The sequence below is a fragment of the Indicator indicator genome, chromosome 33 (genome assembly GCF_027791375.1).
Source record: "Indicator indicator isolate 239-I01 chromosome 33, UM_Iind_1.1, whole genome shotgun sequence".
NCBI lineage: Eukaryota > Metazoa > Chordata > Aves > Piciformes > Indicatoridae > Indicator > Indicator indicator.
This window is the reverse complement of record NC_072042.1, coordinates 5,809,028-5,828,873: the sequence shown is the minus strand read 5'-3', so window position 1 is coordinate 5,828,873 and position 19,846 is coordinate 5,809,028. Positions and strand designations below refer to the sequence as shown.

Here is a 19,846-nt window from a genome sequence, read left to right as displayed (position 1 = left end):
AGGAGCCTGCGTGAGGCAGGCGGTTCCCGCTCCTTCTCCAAACAGCGGAGGCTCAGCCTCCATCTTGCCGGCGCTAAAAGAACTCAGCTCACGCGCTCCTCCCTTTCCTCGGCGGGAAAAGCGCGCGGCAACGACGCGTGCGCAAGCGGCTCCCGCTCAGGGGCTCCGAGGGGCGGTGGGAGCGCTCCGCGCATGCGCACTGAGGGCAGAGTTGGTTTTGGCGCCGGCTGCTTTTTCCACCCTCCCCCTTCCCTCCTGTGTTTCCCTCTTCTCGCGGACGTCTCGCCGGAAGCCTCGCGGGAAGTCTCGCGAGAGGTGGCGGGCGGGCGGCGGTGGCGCTGCGTGCAGCTCCGGAGGGTCGCCTCAGCCGCTCGGCTTCCCGCAGCGCCTGGGCCCTGCTGCTCGCTCGCTCCCTCCCTCCCCCGCTGTCACCGCCGCCATGTCCCGCTACCTGCGTCCCCCCAACACTTCGCTCTTCGTGCGGAATGTGGCCGACGACACCCGGTGAGTGGGGGCGGGCCAGCGAAGCGCGGGGGCTGCGCAGGCTTTGGCGGGCTCGCTAGGCCGCACGGGTGGCTGCCGCCGGAGGGCTGCGGGGGCCTTCCTGGAGCGATAGGCGGAGAGGCGAGGGGAAGCCGGCCTGCTCCGTTCTTCTGCTTTGCCCTTCTCCCTGCTATTCCTTCGTCGCCCTTCTCCATTTTCCTCCGTTCTCGCCATGCTGCTCTGTTTCCCTCCTCTCCACGAGGATCGGTTTCAAAACAACGTCCAAACAGAACAAAGCTGGGCCGGAAGAAAGTGGAACTCTCATAGCCGCGTTTGAGTTTGTCCAGCGGGAGATCGAGGCGGGATTTGCGTGCACGCCTCAGGGAGAGCCGCCTGTGCCCCTTGGCGATGCGCAGCAGCGGCTGGAGTTTTGAATGCTCTCCTGAAACACGGCGATTGTTGCTAAAAGGGAGAAAGCGGCGCGTTTGCTGTGGGTGTCCCCAAAATTCTTGGCGTAATTGGTTCCGTTAGTATGGTAATTGCAGCTAGGTCGGGTGGAATGTTATTGCATTAATTGTTGTGTGCTGTGTCCTCTTACGACTCTCACTGGGGTTGGGGAGAACAATGCTTTTTCTCCGTAGTTAATTGTGTTGTAGCAAAATTCCGTAAGGACTTGAATGTTTGCAGCAGCTTAGTGAAATAACTTCTCGTAGTGAACCGAAAGAATTTAAATCTGTGTATTGCACAGCTTCTTATTCAACGCTTGGAAATTTTTAGTCAGCGGCCAGATTGCTCTCATTTCTGTTTTGCAGTTTGTCTCCTTTTTGTGTTTGTTATCAACTGTAAAACGTTTCTGGAGCATTATTAATGTAGAAGGTGCACTCCGATGTTGTTAATTTTTGTAGGGAAGCCTTAGTAAGGTCTAGCTGTATAAAATGCAAGCCTGAATTTTCAAACTTGCTGCCTGGGCAGCTTGCAGCAAAGTTGTTCAGGAAATAATTAATTAAGAGCATTATTGTGATCAGAAGCATAAATAGCTTCAAATTAATTCTTTTTTTTTTTTCATGGATTTTCTTTTATCTTTCCAGTGGCTTATTTTGCAGTAGAAACAGTCAATGAGAAATGTTACTTCCAACCTTTTGGAAGTTTGTGATTAGATACTGCATTCCTCTTGGAGATAGTCTCACTGTGAGATCTCGATGCTGGTGGTCATAGTTCCTCTCTGCCATCACTGACTATGCACTGTAGAGTCTTTCCCAACTGATGAGACAGAGAAAGTTAATAGTAGTAACTTCTTCATACCACATAAATATAGCATTACATCAGTCTTTCTCATAGAGCTTATTGTCCTCAAAGGATACAAAAAGATATGTAGAGAAGATGATGTGATGAAGGAACCTCTCTGTCAAGGACACAATAGTTTTTCCAAGCATACTTACAGATCTGTTGAATAGTTCTGTGCTCAGCTCTTTGGAAAAGCTGTCCTAAGGGCACGAGTGGTTGCTCACTCAAGTTTTGTTCTATCTGATGTGGTTGTAAGTATTGATTATTCTATGGAAATGAGTTTGTGTAACTGGTTTATTCCTGAGCTGTTTAATTTGGACCTCACAGTTGACATTTGCACGTTGGAAAATGACTGTCGAGAGTTGGATGAGGTACTGGAAGAGCAATAAATCTTAGATCTTCCTTTTTATTTGCTGCCCACCTTTGCTGGTACATCCTACACTGAATTATGTGCATCACTTACCAGTTTACACTTCTGTGGTAGAGTTCTGCTTAACACTGGTTTCCAAATGCCAGGATGTATCTTAAGCATCCCAAGTCATGAGTGTTTGAGAAAAGCCTCCTGTGTTGCTTAACAACCAACTGCTCCAACACTTTATTCCTCAAAAATGTTTTGCTACATCTGTCCCCTACCAAACACTTCCAAAAAGATGGCTGGTCACATTCACAGATTGCCTTGGGTTGGGAGGGACCCTCAAAGGGCATTTTCTCCAACCCCCTGCAGGCAGCAGGGACTTCTCAAGCTAGAGCAGGCTGCCCAGGGCCACATCAGGTCTGGTCTTGAATGTTTCCAGAGATGAGGTCTCAACCACATCTGTGGGCAACCTGTTCCAGTATTTTACCACAGTATTTTCGGATGTCCTTATGAAGCCAGTCCACGCTTCAAACATCCCACCACAAAGAATTTTGCTCTCCAAACACACACCTAAACTGATGCCAAGAGCCTTCCTAGATGTAGTTTGATTCTAGAACACACAACTCCAGCTGGGCACTGAAGCTTCACATAGAAACTAAAAAATTCTCACTGTAGTTAACTGCACTGTGGAAGAGTGATTCATTTTTATTTTCATTTGGATGTTTTGTATGCCTTAAATAGTGGGGGGAAATAATTATTTTAATTATTTAAGATTTTTGTGATCTTCTAGGTCTGTAGACTTCTGGATGGGTGATTCTTTTAGGGGTTTGTTTGTTTGTTTTCAGTTGGATGTTTTGTGCCTTAAATAGTGGGGGGGGGAATAATTGAAGATATTTGCGATGATCTATGTCTGCAGACTTTTGGAAGGGTGACTCATTTTTTTTCAATTGGATGTTTTGTATGCCTTAAATAGTGGGGGAAAAAAATCATTGAGGATGTTTGTGATGTTCTAGGTCTGAAGACTTGCGCCGTGAATTTGGTCGTTACGGACCTATAGTTGATGTATACGTTCCACTTGACTTCTACACTCGGCGTCCCAGAGGATTTGCTTATGTTCAATATCCTTTCTTCAGATGGCTGATTAGTGAGGGGTGTTGACCTTTGAGATTCAAGTTTGTGTAAGAGGTAACAAATCTCAATGAAAAAGCAGTTTCATTTTGTGTTGTATCTAATGAGTGTCTTCTATTGTGGCGTTGCTTTATTTTTGAAGATTAACTTCTCTCAATTGTTCTTTGCCTTAATTTTTTTTTTGCCAAACTTAAATCGAGTCCAGTAATATAAGAGCTTGCTTATGTCACTGAAATTAATACTATTATGATTTAAATGGAAATTTTATCACTGCCTCAAAATTGTCTAGCACGTTTTTATTATCGCTGGTGTGTAAGTAAAAGTTGTGCTTAGCAATCTATGGCTGGTATTCATTGTTAATTTAACAAATGGGAACTGGAATCACTTGATCGAAATCAGATTGTGTAAAAAAATGAGGTGAACTTCTTTTTTTAATATTGTCCCCTAATTTGCTGTCCTCTGTTGTTGCCTCAGAATGTAAAGCTGTACAGTAATGGCGACCCCAAAGAGAAAGCATGAAAGAACCTTTAGAGTAGAGTTCAACAATTAAGGCAAGTAGACAAGCCAAAGACCTCTTAAGGATCAGGCTTGAAGAGAAGGGAGAGTTTGGGAAAAGAAAAAATAAAGAAAAGCTGGAAGAAGGACAAGCCATAATGGGAGACAAAGCTTCGCTTTATCCACAAAAGGGGGAAAAGGTTGTTTTTCAAAGTAAAAGATAAAGCCATCTGTCATTTTTGGCCAAGCATCTCATGACAAGTCCTTCTGACAAGCACTTAAAGAGTTAAAGGTCAAGATGAAGTTGAATGGTGGCCAAGATTAAAGGAGTCATACCTGATGTATCCTACAGAATAACAGTTTTTCTTCTGTTTGTCGTGTAAGCAGTGATTTGATGAATGATTCTGGTTTGGTCCATTGACAAAACCTCTCATATTTCTTGTGCTACTGTACCTGTGGTCTGAATTCGTTTGGGGTTCTCCAGGTGTATTCCTACAACACTATAGCTTATGTTCTGCCTAGATGATGCTGATGATGACTTGAGTGGCTACAAGGAGACAGGCAGTTTGTTCTTTCAGGTCCCATAGCTGGTGTGTGAATTCCAGTAGTGGTCAGTCTCAGGGACTGAAATCAGTAATGTCAGAGTTACTGAGCACCTGACCTGACCCACAGCACAGGGCTTTAGTGTTTGCTTTTATCTCAGACTGCTGAAGGTCTGCCACATGTCCATGGCGTGACATAATTTAAACTTAACATCAGTTGGTGGAAAAAAAGGCAAAATTTATCCCAAGTCTGAAATTTTAGAATTGGATTTTATTAACTCACTGTAATGGAGAGAACTGAGTGACTAGAAACAATTGTATTTTGGAAAGGATACCACTGGGTTTTTTACTTTGCGTAAGTACAAGTGGGAGAAGGAAAGAAGCTTCTTGCTGATAGCCAAGTTCCTGGTCATGTTATGAGACTTGAATTTTATTATCAGACTTCTCAGATAGCTGCTGGTTAAGAAAAATAAATTCAATGTGTACTGTAGCATGACCAAAATAACTTAAAAACCAACCAAGCAAAGCCCTGTAAAACTAGAAGATTACTTGGATGTTTTTATTTTATTCAACATGCCAAATCTGTAAACTTCTCAACTTCCCAAGTACCTTAACACTCCTCACATTTGAAGATGTCCGTGATGCAGAAGATGCTCTCCATAATTTGGATCGAAAATGGATTTGTGGTCGGCAAATAGAAATCCAGTTTGCACAGGGGGATCGAAAGAGTAAGTGCCTTGTCTCTGCTTGATCTGACTGATTTCAGCCTTCATGTTTAATGCCAGGCAGCATTACACGTGTCATTAACTGTAGTGATGTGTCCTTGCTTCTGTGTGAATTGTATGTGGGTGTTTTGCCTTCTATCTAGGAACTATTAATGACTCATTTTAATTAAAACCAGATCGCTAAGTACAACGGTCACTTAGCACAATCTGATTGTTGCTGAGAGTTCTGAAGAGCTTTCTCTACTGCTCTGTGTGTTTCTGCAAAGAAAAGTTGACTGTTGAGATTCTCCCTGTCCAAGTGAGCAGCCCAGCTTTCGTGTATTGCAGTGCTAATGTTGTGTTGAAGCCTGTTAGTGATTCCTGTTGGCATTTCCCAGTGCAGCCTGATTTCCAGGCCTGAGGTAATACCTTCATTTTCATTTGGCTTTGGGATAAAAGTACATTTCATGGTATCTCAGTTCAACATGGAACACATGAAGAGGGAATTGTAGAGATAACTTAAGTCTCTTTTCACTTAAAAGAGCAGTTAACCTATTTAAACCTGGTATTTGTGTAGATATTCTTACTAGATAGATGGAAACAGATACTATATCCAAATAAATCATGCTGTTGGTAAACCTAAAACATACTTCATCTCAACCAGAACTACAGTACTCATGGGCAGCCTGGGAATAAAAGCACCTTAAAGATCTTTAAGTTAAAGCTGTCAAAGTAACAACCCAACTGGACAGGTTCCCCTCAAATGCACATCATTTTTATTGAAGTCAATGGAAATTACCTGCTCTAAAGGGCAAGTTTCTGTCCTGTTTATATGCCCTGGATTTCCAATCTCTGAACACAAATTAACCAAATCTCCTTCAGCATTGTGGACAGCAGCACTTAAAGCATAACAGTTATAGCTGTTTAATTACAGTGTTCGAAATGCTTTGGGTTTGATTGAGACTGGAATCACAGGCAAAGGACAGATAACTGTGCTGCTGAGAGAAGACACAACAGAAGGCTGATCTGTTCATTCATCCCTGTTAATTATTTTAATAAGCAAGCTCCAGAGTGCCTGTGCTTTGTTGTACTGGCAGGGGGGGGCACTCCCAAAACCAGGCTGCTCTTTGTGTGGCATTTCTCCATGCTTCTGTGTAAGCTGCCTGTGAGTCATTCAAGGCTCGGGATCAGGTGTGATGTGTGGTGTTGTGTAGTTAAGAAAATGGGTGTTTAATTCCCTGTTAGCTTTCACTTCTGGGGTAAATTCAGGGATGTTAGAATGTTTCAGTCATAGGTTTGGCCCATCAGAGCAGTTTCTGGGTGGCCTGAAAACACCTTAGCCAGTTTTGTGTTCTGGTTTTATGAAGATGTTAATCCTTTCTTACTGGTTTGGGGCCAGGGGAGGGCAGCTGAGGTTTTTATTCAAGATTTATAATGGCCACAAGGCTGCAATAATTTTTGTCCAAAGCAGCAAAAAGCAAACGGCATACAGCAATCACAGAATGACTCAGGTTGGAAGGAACCTCAGAGACCATCTGCTCCAACCTCTCCACCATGGGCAGGGACACCTCTCAACTAGACTCAGCTGTTCAAGGCCTCATCCAGCCTGGCCTTGAACACCCCCAGGCAGGAGGCATCCACAGCCTCCCTGGGCAGCCTGTGCCAGAGTCTCACCACTTTCCTACTGAAGAACTTCCTCTGCTCCAGTCTAACCCTGCATTCCCTCAGCTCCAAACCATTGCCCCTTGGCCTGTCTCAGACACCCTCATGAGAAGTCCCTCTGCAGCCTTCCTGTAGGATCTCTTCTACATACCACATCGACAGATCAGTAGTGTCACTAAAGGGAAAGGAGGGCATCTTTTTTTGACTGAAAATATTTATTACTGCTATGTTTTGGTTTGTTTTGTTTTTTTTTTTTTACAGCACCCAATCAAATGAAAGCCAAGGAAGGGAGAAACCTGTACAGTTCCTCTCGTTACGATGACTATGACAGATACAGGCGGTCTAGAAGCCGGAGTTACGAAAGGAGACGCTCTAGAAGTCGCTCCTTTGATTACAGCTATAGACGATCTTATAGTCCCAGAAAGTAAGTGGGGGGGTGTGTGTGTGTTTGACTGCAGCTGCACAGCACTCTGTTGGAGGAGAAACTCCACTATCTAATTGCTAAAACTTTGAATCCTTTTGGCTTTTTGGTTTGTTTTTTTTTTTTTTTTCCCCTTTCTGCTGTGGGAGTAACTTGTGGGAGTTGCGTATCTTGCATGCCAAATCAAATCAGAAACACTGAATGAAAAGGGTTCTCTGCTTTGCTGGAAAATTAACTGAAAGCAAATGCACAGCTTGAAAACTGAATTTATTAAGCATTTGTGTCCATGCTTAGTTCTTTGTCACCGTTTTACTTTTTCTGATGTACCTTTTTAGCAGTAGACCTACCGGAAGACCTCGTCGTAGCAGAAGCCATTCGGACAATGATAGGTAAAATGCTTTTTACACCCTTTAAATTAAAAGCTAGTTCACTGTATTCCTTTAACTATAGGTTAAAAAAAAAGGCAAAAAAAATTATCCTGAAAAAAAAAGGTAAACAATTTGTAATGTACTAGATGTCTAAGAATAGTTTTTTACATTCAAATCTCCTCTCTCCCCTTTATTCTGCTAGGTTCAAACACCGCAATCGATCTTTTTCAAGATCTAAGTCCAATTCAAGATCACGATCCAAGTCACAGCCCAAGAAAGAAATGAAGGCTAAATCACGGTCTAGGTCTGCATCTCACACCAAATCTAGAGGCACCTCTAAAACAGATTCTAAAACACACTATAAGTCCAGCTCAAGATATGAAAAGGAATCGAGAAAAAAAGAACCAGCTAGATCCAAATCACAGTCAAGATCACATTCTAGATCTAGGTCAAAATCCAGATCACGGTCGTGGACTAGTCCCAAGTCCAGTGGCCACTAACAGCGTATCCATGTTGTTTTTAGGCATGTAAGATCCATTTACACACAGTTCAGTTTACTTAAATTATCAGGAATATGATGTTGCAACAGTGCTCAAAAATATTTTCTTTGTCAGTTTTCCCTGTAGCCAACAATGGTTAAAATTAAAACAGTGTTGAGAAGCCACAGAGAGAGAGAGAGAGAAAAAGAGAGAGAGAGAGAATGTCCACTTGGTTACATGTCATGGGCAGCTACTGATTTGGTTGTGGTGTCTCTATGTATATTTTTGTAAAAATTTGCATTTTTAATGCTTAGATATTGGTGATGACTTGATTGATCGTAACTTGCAACATTGTCCTATTAAAAATGTCAATACCCGTAGAGAAATTGGTACCAGTTTGTGCTGAACAGTTAAACCAACTGTTTAACTTGTTCTCTAATGCTCAGCTTTGTGGTAACACACACAAAAATCAAAAAGGAAAAAAAACCAAAACTGGACAGCTGTAGTGCAACACTGCTGTGAAATGCAGACTGGCAGTTTTCTGTTTTCCGTTGTTCAGAGGCAGGTTTCTGTGTTCCCCATGCCCACTGACACCAGTAGGCTGGTAAATGGAGCTCTGTGGGGAGATGATGTTGAGATTTCTCTTTTGAGCCTGCCTTCTGAAGAGGTGGTGCTGACACTGCCTGTACTCCATGGGGAGAGAGTTGGTCTTTGGAAGCTCTTTCAGAGATGGTGCCGTGTGGTGACTTGGCAGGATAGAGCCCTCACTGCTTTCGAACTGGCTGCTAGTACTGAATATGTGAGGGGAAGGGGAAAAAACACCCCTTGAAATGGAAAATTCGATTCAGATCTCAGCAAAAAGGCAGAGCAATTAAATATTAGGTTGTGTGTACATTTTATGCAGTTTTTCTATCTATTCTACATTTTAGTGAGCAGTTAACCATAAAATTGCTTAGTTTTCCTGCTGTTAGATATCAGTAGATTGTTCCGAGTTGTGTGTATACAGTATATAAGAACTAAACTTTTTATGCCAATGACTCCTGTGGTTAGTTGGTGTATTCCTAGGTATCAAACTGTAGCCATCTCTTCCTGAGTAACAGAGGCTTGGTTTTACACATCCAAAAAAAAAAAAAAAGGCATTTGGGGCAAGCAAGTCCTGAATCACTTCTTCCTCAGAAGGTGGAGTGGTTTGGTTACAAGATTTCAGTTGACTTCAGAACAAATGTTTGAAGTTGGATATGAACAAGAGCTGCATCTCTAGCTATTTAGTTTATCACTAATAACAGTATATTTAGTGAATTGAATGTGGAAAAAAAAACCTAAAAGCCTTGTGTACTCTTAGCAGTGTTTCTCTAGAGGGCAAAATTAATTCGTTTGTTAGGAAAATGGCTTTTGGCATTGTTGGGTTTGGGTTTGTTTTTTTTCCCTATTTACCTTCAAAAGCCAGCATCCATCCTTTTGTTTCTCACTGTCTCCTATAGTAATGGATAAAGACATTGATTTCAAACTCCTTTTTTAGAGAAATGGTTTAGCTTTTGGGGTTCAGTGTTTCCAAGCAGGGCCTTGAAAGAAGCGCAGAGGGCTTTGAAATCCCAGCAGTGGAACGTGCCTGGGAGGTTGATCCGAGAATATTTGTACATTTGATAGGGATTTCTAACTTTTATTTTATTTCCTTTTACTGTTTGCAGTTAATGTTCATGTTCTGCTATGCAATCATTTATATGCACGTTCCTTTCATTTTGTAGACTTTCCTGGATGTATAGTTTAAAAAACAGCAAAAAAAGCAAACAAACAAAGAAGGTCTATTTAAAAACTGTAGCAAGTAGTGTGCAGCTCTAGCAGAGGGGGGAAAAAAAGTTGTGGGATTAAAACTTTGTATTTCCTTTCTTATAGAGGCTTCTAAAAAGGTATTTTTATATGTTCTTTTTAACAAATCCTTGTGTACTACCTTGAAAACATTGATGTTTTGAGCAAAAAAGAAAAAAATTAACTCAAGACCCAGCTTTTATTTTCTGCTTGCTGTAAATTTAGCAAACATTGCTGTAATAAAAGAGAAAAAAAGAATGAAGGAAATACTGATCCACTGGAATTCTTGTAGCTTTAGAATTTTACTCCAGAGCATGATCAGGAGTAGAGCTATGCAGCCCTTACAGAGTAAAATCCTTGCTATGGTATTTCAGTAGAGTCAGGAAACAATCATTTAATGTCTTGAGTTAAAAAAAAGGGTATTTCACATTTTTAAAGGGGTACGAGACAAAAATAAGACTCAGGAGCTTGGTTTGGTCTAATTGGAGTTACTGCTGGATGTACTTGGCCTGTGCCTGTAGTCAGATATAATTAGCCAGGTTAGGGACTGCTTAAAACCAATCTTAAAATTCATGTAGAAGCCAATTTCTATTCTGGCTTTATGGATTTATATTTGCCAGATCAAAAACTGCACCAGCAGTGCTTCTCTAGAAGGTAAAACTTCTGCTGCTGACACTAGAAATCCAGCTGCCTCCTGGCACCTGTCTGTACAGCTGGGGAAGGAAAAGGACTCTGAAAAGCACTTACTGTCTCTGGTAACCCCCCTTTGTAAGATGAGCTGTGATTAGCTTGTGGCTTTCTGCTCCTAACAGCAGAAGACCCTCACCCTTATGCAGCTCTCCTCCATGAGCACAATCTGCATGGCTAAAATCCCACTTAAGTGGTTCACCTGACAGTGCCTAGGGCAAGTGTAGCTCTTGCAGGGAATCGCTGGATTGACTTTAGTCCAGCCAGAGTTAGAGCTGACTAAGTGGGGAGGAAGTGGAGGAAGAGGAGGGAGGAGAACTCGTGTCCAGGCTGAGGTTCTGACTGAAGACTGCCGAGTAACTATCTCTACCTTAACGATTTTTGTCAGCATGTCCTTATGTTGTGTGCCTCGACGTTTGTGTATAGCAGAGTTTAAAGTTGTTTTGCAAATCCAGTTCATTGCAAGTGTCATGTAGTGTCTGCCCGTTCTGATGGTTCTTTCTTTCTCTCCCAGAGGTAGGACTAAACTTTGACTTGACTTGTGTATATGAACAAGCCAGAAAAGCCGAACACAAACCCACGATGTTTCAAGAGTGCATGAATAAAGATGTTGTCCTAGTTCTTGCTCCCATGGAAAAATTGTGAAGAAGCTGTTCTGTGGGCCTTTCAGTTGGGGACGAGTTAGCAGGATGTGGCCAAAAGGGCAGGGAATGGTTACGCATTCACAGCAAGTCAAGCCACAGCCCATCTAGATAACATCTCCCTTCTTTGGTGCAGGTGTCCTAGTCCTGCTCTAAACAAAACAAAACAAACAAACAAAAAAAAAAAGGCAGGAGCTTTTGTGCGAGCTCCCTGCAGGTTATGCACAGCTGGAATGCAAGAACATACCGCAGGCTGCAAAAGATCATGTGTGTAGGCATCTTTCTTTTGGAGTCTCAAGAACAGTGGGGATTATGTCTGTCTGTGGTGAACTAGATTTTGTCATTCCTGCAAACATTTGTAGAATTGAAGTAGTGTGTGGAAAAAAAATAATAATTTCTGCTGAAAGTATCTGGCTGTGCTCCCAAGTATCTGCAGCGTTATCCATTTGATCTCAGCAGTCACAGAAGGCTCTATTGGAACTTCTTTTTCACCTCGAGTCCATGCACCCAACTTGGGAATTCCAGATCTTAAATTTAGTGGTTAAGTAGCTGGGTGTTTAAATTAGGGACTGGAATAGACTGGTCTCTGAAAAGCTCCATGTTCTCCTTTCTATGTCTTTTAAAGATGTTTCAATGTACAGTATAATGGCTTTATTCCAAGTGGAAAACTCTCAGATGTTATTTGGAGCTCTCTTCTTGCAAAGAGCTTGCCTATTTTTTTTTCTTGTTTTTTTTATTGTTTAGTCTGGGGTTAACAGCTTGAAATTGTTCAGAGAAGGGCAATTGGATCCATCTACATCGCAGCACTGCTCCTTGGTTTTCTTATTTTTTTGGCAGGGATGTTGCAGATGAACATTTTGAAGTAAAAAAAGGGATAAATTTTACCCATTTTTAGGACATAATCACCCATTAATAATTGCTGGTTTTCTCCATTTATCTTGTAACTTGCTTAAAGTCTGTAGTCCATTGCTATAATATTTGTCTAAAGATGCTCTTACTGATGAGACTATTCTAGGAAGGGAAGACTCTGTACCCTGTAGTGTGTTTGATCAAAAGATGCTAATGTTTTATTCATACACATCCTTTTTTCTCTTGAGTTTTGTGTTCCATCTGTGCAAATAACCCTGTGAATTGGGAATAAAATGTACAAGTTTTGACTATAACTTGAGAGCACCTTCTGACTTAATTAATTAGTCTGGTGGAGACTGAGCACTGACTGCCTGAGGGAGCCCCTCTAGCCTTGAGTCAGCCACCCATCCCCAAGTGGCACAGGGACCTGCTCAGACCAGCCTGGCATTGCTGGGACAGCTTTGTTTGCTTTGGTTCCTTGAGCCCCGTGTTCAGAAATCACTGGCAAGGCATGGACCAGAGGGCTGCAAGCTCAGGAACCTCCCACCTCCTCCTGATGCTTCCTGAAGTGGTTGTGACGCAAGCCTGGGGAGCTCAGGTTGCTGATTCTTACCCAGTAAACCAGGTTCTCACCAGCCAAGGGGATGCTTCAGGCCACTGGAAGTGTCAGGAGCTTTACAGACCTCCTTGGCCTGCCAGAATGCTGTCATCCCACCTTCCCCTCCCCATCCCCAAACAAACAGATCCTTGTTGGGGGTGAAAAGTTTAGTTTATTTAATTTTGGTTTCCAATTTGTACACACACCATTCCTCATAGACAATTTGAACTCGACACAATTGTAACTGGGACTCAGATCATTAAGTAGTGAGGATCCAGGTCACAATGACCTGTTTAAATTAGACTGCCAATTCCACCTGATTTGAACCAATTGATCTGTAAACATTCAGCCAGCTGCCAACAGGGGTTGAACATACTGAGAGCCCTCAGAGAACATCCCACGGCCTGCTGAACGCATTAAAGCACTTTTTTAGTCATTGCTTTAGTTTGAAATCACCTTGGATTCTGTCATCGCAGTTCAGTTGTTTCTGTTACAGCCTCAACTGAACTGTGACAGCATTCAAAGCTGCCTCTGTCCCCACACTGCAACAACTTGGGGACAAAATAAATGTGATTGGTGTTTGATAAGCAGAAAGCTTCAGTGCTTCGGTGTTGGGAAGCACTCAAGCCACAGAAAACATTCCCTTTGATTTTGCACACCTGGGTGTGATACCATCCCATCACTCACACCTGTCCAGTACAAACACCAACATCTCAAGCTTCATCATCATCTCAAACTTAAGCAGTTTTTAGTATTTTTTCCTAATCATTTTATAAAAAAAAAAAACCTTCCTAAATAAGCCTCTTTTGCACTGACTTTACCTTAAAAATCAGCTCACAGCTAAGTAAAGTTTGTGTTTACTGGATGGTACGTGCAAGGGCACAGCCACAAATGTCCATTTTTTTCTTTTTTTTTTTTAAGCTTTTTTTTTAAACAAAAATATTATTTTAAGTCAGGCCACGTACTCAACATGGTCATCTTACATTCAGCAGTTTTGTACTAAAAATACTTCTGTGCAGGAAAGCCCTGGCATCCATTTACATATGCTACAAAGTTTTACATTTATTTACATGGCTCTGTCTTCCCTAAGAGAAACATTTGAACACCTGCCAGGAGCTACTGGAATTTTAGCTATTACAGGGTAACCAAGATGGAGAGGGCTCTAAACTAACCACCTGTTCAAAAGGGATACAAAGATGCAGGGTTTAACTCATCAGTGCAAAGGGAACACAAAGGATTCCTTTTTGTTTTGGCAGTCACCTGGCAATGCAGTGTTGTAGTTGGCACAGTGGCTCGAGTGTTGCTAAGCTGGAGAGGCAAGGGACAGCTCTGCCCAAGAGGCTCTTCTATCCCTTCAGGAATGTGCACTGATGACCTTTCCTGCATCTCTTTTGGTCACAGGCTTGAAATGCTTGGCCACCAATTCAGGAGTGCTAAAGGAAGCTGACAGCTACAACCAAGAACTATCTGTGCTTTGCCTAGTGCCTCCATGGAGCTCTGCTCCTCAAATCCCCTCTGCAGGGTTCTTCCTCAACTAGCAAATTTTAGACAAGTTGGAAAAGCAGCCAAATACCTGAAAAAGCTTTCAGTGCCTGGGTTTTTTCCAGCTAATGCTGCATTAAGTCAGGTAAAAGCTGTTTTTCTAACACCACACTATCAAAGTAGTCACAATTGTCAATTTGGGAGACAGTCCCACTTGCTCTGACAATAAATACAGTAAGTGGGGACTGCTCAGGATTGGATTGGATTGATTAGAGAGAAAACAAAACTATTTCACAGTGAACACAGCACACAACTCTTGAGGTAAAACATGGGGGGGGGGGTGGGGAGGGAGTGTAAACTTCCACCCCTCTCTCTTCCAAGTGACTTTAACTACATGCAGCAAGAATGTCTGATTCTGTACACCTGCACAGCTGGAGTTAGGAAGGACAACAACTCTCAAATTGGGAACCCTGTGAATTTCAACTTTAGAAATACCCAAACCTACAGCTCAAGCCTGGACTTTCAGTAATGTTTTCAGCTGAAATGTCATGATCTCCTTATCAGAAGGCTTAAAAGAAACAGGTACCCAGTGGCTTGGTGGTTTAGGAAGAACACTTGGTGAGGGTGGCTCACTGAACTTTGCTCCAGCATAGTTCTGGTTGGTCTGAGGTGTGAAGAACAGGTTACGATTTGCCAAGGCAGGACTCCAGCTCTGGTTGCTGGGGAAGTGAACATTGCTCTTCCCCCCTTTCTGCATGGCCTGCCACGCACTGGCTGATGAATTGCAGCTGTGTCCTCTTTCCTTCTTCATGTAGGTCTTCATCTGTGAGTTCTGGTCTTTATTCTTCTGCCTGGCTTTAAGTTGTTGATGGTTCTTGGTGGTATTTCTAGACTGGGGAACTGGAATGTTGTATCTTTCTCCACCACCCATCTTCAACTTAAATGTCACCTGTGAAAACAGGGAGAAGTCAGTGGAGTTCTGCATTACTGCTTTTGGGGTGTTTGGGGGGGGTTTAAACATGTTACAGTTCAGAGAACTTTTAGTTTCTAAGAAAAGGAACTGAAATCAAGCTAACCAAAACTTCTATTAATCATAGCATGACTTAGGTTGAAAGGGATCTCAGAGATCATCTGCTCCAACCTCCCCACTATAGGCAGGGACACCTCTCTCAACTAGACTCAGCTGCTCAAGGCCTCATCCAGCCTGGCCTTGAACACCCCACCCCCAGGGAAGAGGCATCCACAGCCTCCCTGGGCAGCCTATCCCAGAATCCTATCACCCTCATCCTGAAGAACTTCTTCCTCAGCTCCAGTCTAACACTGCTCTCCCTGAGCTTCAAACCATTCCCCCTTGACCTATCAACTCAAAGTAAACCTTTTTTTCTTTTTTTTTTACTGGATGCCATTTCAATGATCCAAAACAACTGATCTGACACCCCCTGAGAGTTGGATAATTACCCAGGGTATCACCCAAGGGGTGATTAGTGACTCTGCAGTGGCTCCCTGACCAGCATGTCATGAACCAATCCATCCTTCAGGAATTGCACCCCAGTTCTCTATGAACAATCACAGCTTTAGTTACCCAGTTATAAAAAAAAAGCCCTGCTCCTCCAGGCAGCCCAGCTGCTACACAAACGCCTTCCTTTCTCCTCAGCAGAATGGGAAGGGCACCTTGCTCACAAATTTAATCACAGAGACAGTTACACCAAGGCTGTTACACCCAAAGATCTGGGCAGAGTTTGCACTGATAAAGCCACTCCCCAGTTCTGGTAAATCCCAAGAATGACTGATAAACCCAAAGTGAACTGAGAACAGCCTCTTAATGGAAAGGAGCCACTTCTCCAGGTGTGGGAGTGGGTGAGAGCCTCCACAAATCCTGTGCTGGGCATGGGTGGGTTTCCAGACCCTACACCATGCACACGGGAAGCTAAGGCTGTTCTTTTCTCTCCCTGTCTTGCTTTATAGACAAACAACCAAAGAAGGAATTCTCTGCAGCGAGGGTGGGGAAACACTAGAACAGACTGCCCAGGGAGGTTGTGGATGTCCCCTCCCTTGGGGTGTTAAAGACCAGCTTAGATGAGGCCCTAAGCAACCTGGACTAGGGAAAGGTGTCCCTGCTCGTGGCAGGGGGTTGGAACTGGGTAATCTTTAAGATCCCTTCCAACTCAAACCATTCTGTGATTCTAACATTTTTAACTTCCAGGCAGCCACATACTATCACACAGCACTTGGCACCTTCTCCACTGACTCATCAGATCTCCTAATTCCCCCCCACTCACATTTACCTTTCAGTTGTCTTCTCAGATTCCACACTCTCCAACTCTCGTCCCCTTTCTTGTTTCCAAGCCTGAAAAAGTAGGTGCTGCCTTTTGCTGGACTCCTTTCTTTGGCTGGGAATAGAAGTTTTCATGGGCTGATCTGCTGTATTCAGCCAAGGAGCCGAGCCCAACATCGGATTCTCGGCACAGAAGCTCCAAAGGAGAAGTCCCACTGCATAAAAGAGAAAGAGAATTAAGGCTAAAGCAACAACTGCTTCTCTTTCCAATTTGAAGGAAACAAAATCATTTTAAAGGCTGAAACACTTCAGGGAAGCCATAAAATTGTGCTTCTTACAACTTACAAGGTGACAACATGCTGCAAACTTTCAAGACCCGATGCTATTTATCTTACTTTGCTATCAACTTCATTATACTTGACAGTTGAGAAATAACAGCATTTTTATCATGCTTTTTATAGAAATTAAGTATTTAAATAGAGAAGTAAAAACTTTGGGGGGGTTTTAATAGCCCCCATTCCACCCCCCCCCCAAAAAAAAAAAATTCATGGAAAATACTTTGGTATGAATTCTTAGGGAAGTAGGGCTTCCATGCATCACTCTCTGAGCACAAAGAAACCCTCCCTGAAAACCACCCCGTGAGAACTCATCCGCCTGGCTCTGTGCGACCAGCCCAGGAAAGCACCGCCCTCAATTCCTGCGCACAGAAACTGACCCCGAGTGTCCCAACACTTCCCGTGACACCCATGGCACCCCGAAGCCTCCTCCAGCCGTTACCACAGAGCTCCGTTCCTCATCTCTCAGCTGTTTCGTTCGCCCTCCTCGGCCAAGTTATTAACTCTTACACTCATTTCCTGTCCAGCCCACGGCTCATCCTCCCCTTACATCTTTATATAAAGATTTTAATCTCCGATCTCTCCACCTCCCCCTAGTCGAGATGTCACTCTTGCAGCCAGCTGCACCCCCAGGCCAGGTCTCCCCAAAGGCTCCAGGGAGAGCCGCTCACGTCCACTGCCAGCAGCGAAAGGCTGAGGTATAACGTCATTATCACAACCCAAGCTGCTGTTTGCTCTCACCGGAGCGGCCCTCACGGGCTCAATCTGTTCGTTTCCAAACTTTCTCCCTTCCTCTGTTACCTCCCCCCCACCCCGTATCCCTCGCCCCGACCAGCCGGGAGCCCCCAGGCTCCACTTCCCCAACAATGGAGCAGCCCAGAGAGCACAACATGGCGGCGGCAGCGCCCGGCCCTTCCCGCACCGCTCCTCCCTTACCGACTTCTGCTCGTCTCGTTCGCCCAAAAGCACAGACACACACTCGGGCCCCTAGAAACTGACCCTGCTGCTCCTCCGCCGTCACTCTCCGACCCCCCCCCTCCCCGCAAGCACAGCTCGAACCGCTCCGCCAACTCCTGCCGCTGCACCTCTCTCTCCCACACAAAATGGCGGCCGCTGCCCTCTCCCGTATAACGCCAGCGGCCTCCTCCTCCCTCCCCGCACTACTCCGCTACAGCCAATAGAAGCGCGCTGCCTGCTCTCTCGGCCAATGAGAATCAAGCCCCGCCTGTTGCCGGGCGGGGCCGGGGCAGACTGGCCGCCGTTTGAATCTGCTCCGCGCAGGGCAGGTCGGGAGCGGGGGCCTTTTGTCCCGGGCTGGGTACCTCTGGAGGGCTGCGGCCGGGCCGGAGGGTCCCGGGAAGCGTTTCCCTGTCTTCCGCAGCCGGCTTCCTCCCCCACCTCCTCCTCTCCCGGAATTAGCACAACAAAAGGTGGAGGGGGTGGCTGCCCCAGCTGTCGTTTACAGCTTCAAAGAGGTGAAGTAATTAACAAGAAGCCCCAAATCCACCCGTCCGCTGCGAGAGGGTCCCCGGGAGCGAAGGACTCATCGAACAAAGAGCAATATCCAGCCCTGGAGAGATCCCCCGCACACATACACAGCTTTCAGATCGCTAAAGAGAGCAGCTTGAGAGTTCGTCGAGCCCATGCCCCGACGTTTATGTTTAAGAACTTAAAGCTATTTTAATTAAACAATTTCGAGGTGGGTTGGTTGGTTCGTTTCATGTCAAAGTACAGGGAGATGCGTAAGGAGCTCCCAGAGGTTTAAACTGGTGTGGGAAAGGGTTCCTACCTGGCACTGGCTCACTGCTGCTTTTATTTACATTAAAAATACACTTTTCTTTTACCTCAAGGGATCATTTACACTAATACCCACCAGATTTGACCTTTTAGCCTGTACAGGATGGATGAAAATTCCATTTACAGTCAAAAACCTCCCGTCCCCCCCTGCACTGAGGGGCCACCCCAAGGCTGCTCAAGGCTTTAAAGACCGAAAAAGAGGAACCTCAAAACCAACACAGAAAGCGACTACATTCAGTTTAAACACCACCAAGGCAGGAGGAAGCATTTCGAGACAATAATAAACATTGAGAGTTTGTGTTTCGAGGGACAGACAAACAGCCGGAGTGCACTGAGGTGCTTTGCATTGTGAGCTACGTTAAACCAAAGGTTGTTTCTTAAGTGAGCAGCGCTTAGTATTACAGAGCTCTAACCCCATCCCGGGCACTAAGAAGACAACAGGGTAATTACACCAAAGAGGTTTGGATGCCGTGCTGCAGTCTTGCTGTGTTTTAACAGACAGGACCAACCCAGACCTTTGTTCCTGTTCTTTATTGTATGTTTGCACAAACCGAGCTGAGAGGATTTTGTTTTCCTCCCTTTGCTCTGTATTTCTTGGCACGATGTTATGGCTGAGATCCTTTCCTTGAGCTACAAAAGACAACAGATTCTGCTGTAACCAAACACTCTGAGCTTTGAAATTCCACCAAATTATCTCCAGGAACAAATCTTCCTCTAACCCACGTCAGCAGATTTTTTTTTTCCCTTTTTAATTTGCTTTGCTGCTATCTTTAGTGTGTTTGTATCTGCTAAAGCAGCATCTCCTCTCAGTGGGTAGATGTTTTAAAGGCAGGGTATGCTGCTGAGATTCAGAAATAGCCTTTTACTGGCTGCAGATCTGCAGCTATTCTGCTCCCCAGAAAGGTACTTTTCAATTCAGATCAAGGATGGCACAAGGTCTGTAGGGCTGTTGGTTGTTTTGGGGTTTGTTTTTTTTTTTTCCTCACTTACATATTAAAAACAACCAACGACAACAAGATCTTAAAATCATAGAATTGTCAGGGTTGGAAGGGACCTCAAGGCTCATCCAGTTCCAACCCCCCTGCCATGGGCAGGGACACCTCACACTAGATCAGGTTGCTCACAGCCACATCCAGCCTGGCTGCAAAATCCTCCAGGGATGAAGCTTCCACCACCTCTTCCAGTCTCTCACCACCCTCATGGAGAAGAATTTCTTCCTAACATCCAATCTGAACCTACCCATTTCTATTTCTATCTTGTTTTGGGGCCAGGCTGACACATAGCCAAGAGAGGAACAGGAAATGTTCATGATAAACCAATCCTGCAGAAAACATTTCCCCTGAAACACATCAGGAAAACAGCTGAGTGCTGCAGTAAAAGTTGAGCCCTTCAGAGTTCAGGGCAGGAACACAAAGGGGATGTTTGGGGTTTTTTTTAAATCAAAGGGGCAGGCAG

General features: G+C 44.2%; 2 protein-coding genes across 5 annotated transcripts; one reads left to right on the top strand and one right to left on the bottom strand.

The window, feature by feature from the left end:
• Positions 1–365: 365 nt before the first annotated feature.
• SRSF10 (serine and arginine rich splicing factor 10) lies at positions 366–8,183 on the top strand. 2 transcript variants are annotated; one of them, XM_054395236.1, is made up of 6 exons: positions 366–504; positions 3,136–3,240; positions 4,912–5,015; positions 6,915–7,077; positions 7,413–7,463; positions 7,645–8,183. In XM_054395236.1, the coding sequence occupies exons 1-6, from the start codon at positions 440–442 to the stop codon at positions 7,940–7,942; spliced, it is 786 nt and encodes a 261-aa protein (XP_054251211.1). In that variant the 5' UTR covers positions 366–439; the 3' UTR covers positions 7,943–8,183. The 2 variants fall into 2 exon arrangements, with proteins under 2 accessions (XP_054251211.1, XP_054251210.1); XM_054395235.1 differs by having other exon boundaries at positions 7,410–7,463.
• A 4,480-nt stretch (positions 8,184–12,663) lies between these two features.
• PNRC2 (proline rich nuclear receptor coactivator 2) lies at positions 12,664–17,698 on the bottom strand. 3 transcript variants are annotated; one of them, XM_054395262.1, is made up of 3 exons: positions 17,531–17,698; positions 16,270–16,474; positions 12,664–14,933 (listed from the first exon to the last, which is right to left on the bottom strand). In XM_054395262.1, exon 3 carries the CDS (start codon positions 14,913–14,915, stop codon positions 14,493–14,495), a length of 423 nt encoding a protein of 140 aa, XP_054251237.1. In that variant the 5' UTR covers positions 14,916–14,933; positions 16,270–16,474; positions 17,531–17,698; the 3' UTR covers positions 12,664–14,492. The 3 variants fall into 3 exon arrangements, with proteins under 3 accessions (XP_054251237.1, XP_054251238.1, XP_054251239.1); XM_054395263.1 differs by having other exon boundaries at positions 17,594–17,698; XM_054395264.1 differs by lacking the exon at positions 17,531–17,698 and adding an exon at positions 17,037–17,210.
• Positions 17,699–19,846: the final 2,148 nt, after the last annotated feature.

Coding starts and splice junctions, on each gene's coding strand:
- PNRC2 (XM_054395262.1), bottom strand. CDS start 14,915: ATGGGTGGTGGAGAAAGATACAACATTCCAGTTCCCCAGTCTAGAAAT.
- SRSF10 (XM_054395235.1), top strand. CDS start 440: ATGTCCCGCTACCTGCGTCCCCCCAACACTTCGCTCTTCGTGCGGAAT. Junction 505..3,135: donor AATGTGGCCGACGACACCCG/GTGAGTGGGGGC, acceptor GTGATGTTCTAG/GTCTGAAGACTTGCGCCGTG. Junction 5,016..6,914: donor TGCACAGGGGGATCGAAAGA/GTAAGTGCCTTG, acceptor TTTTTTTTACAG/CACCCAATCAAATGAAAGCC.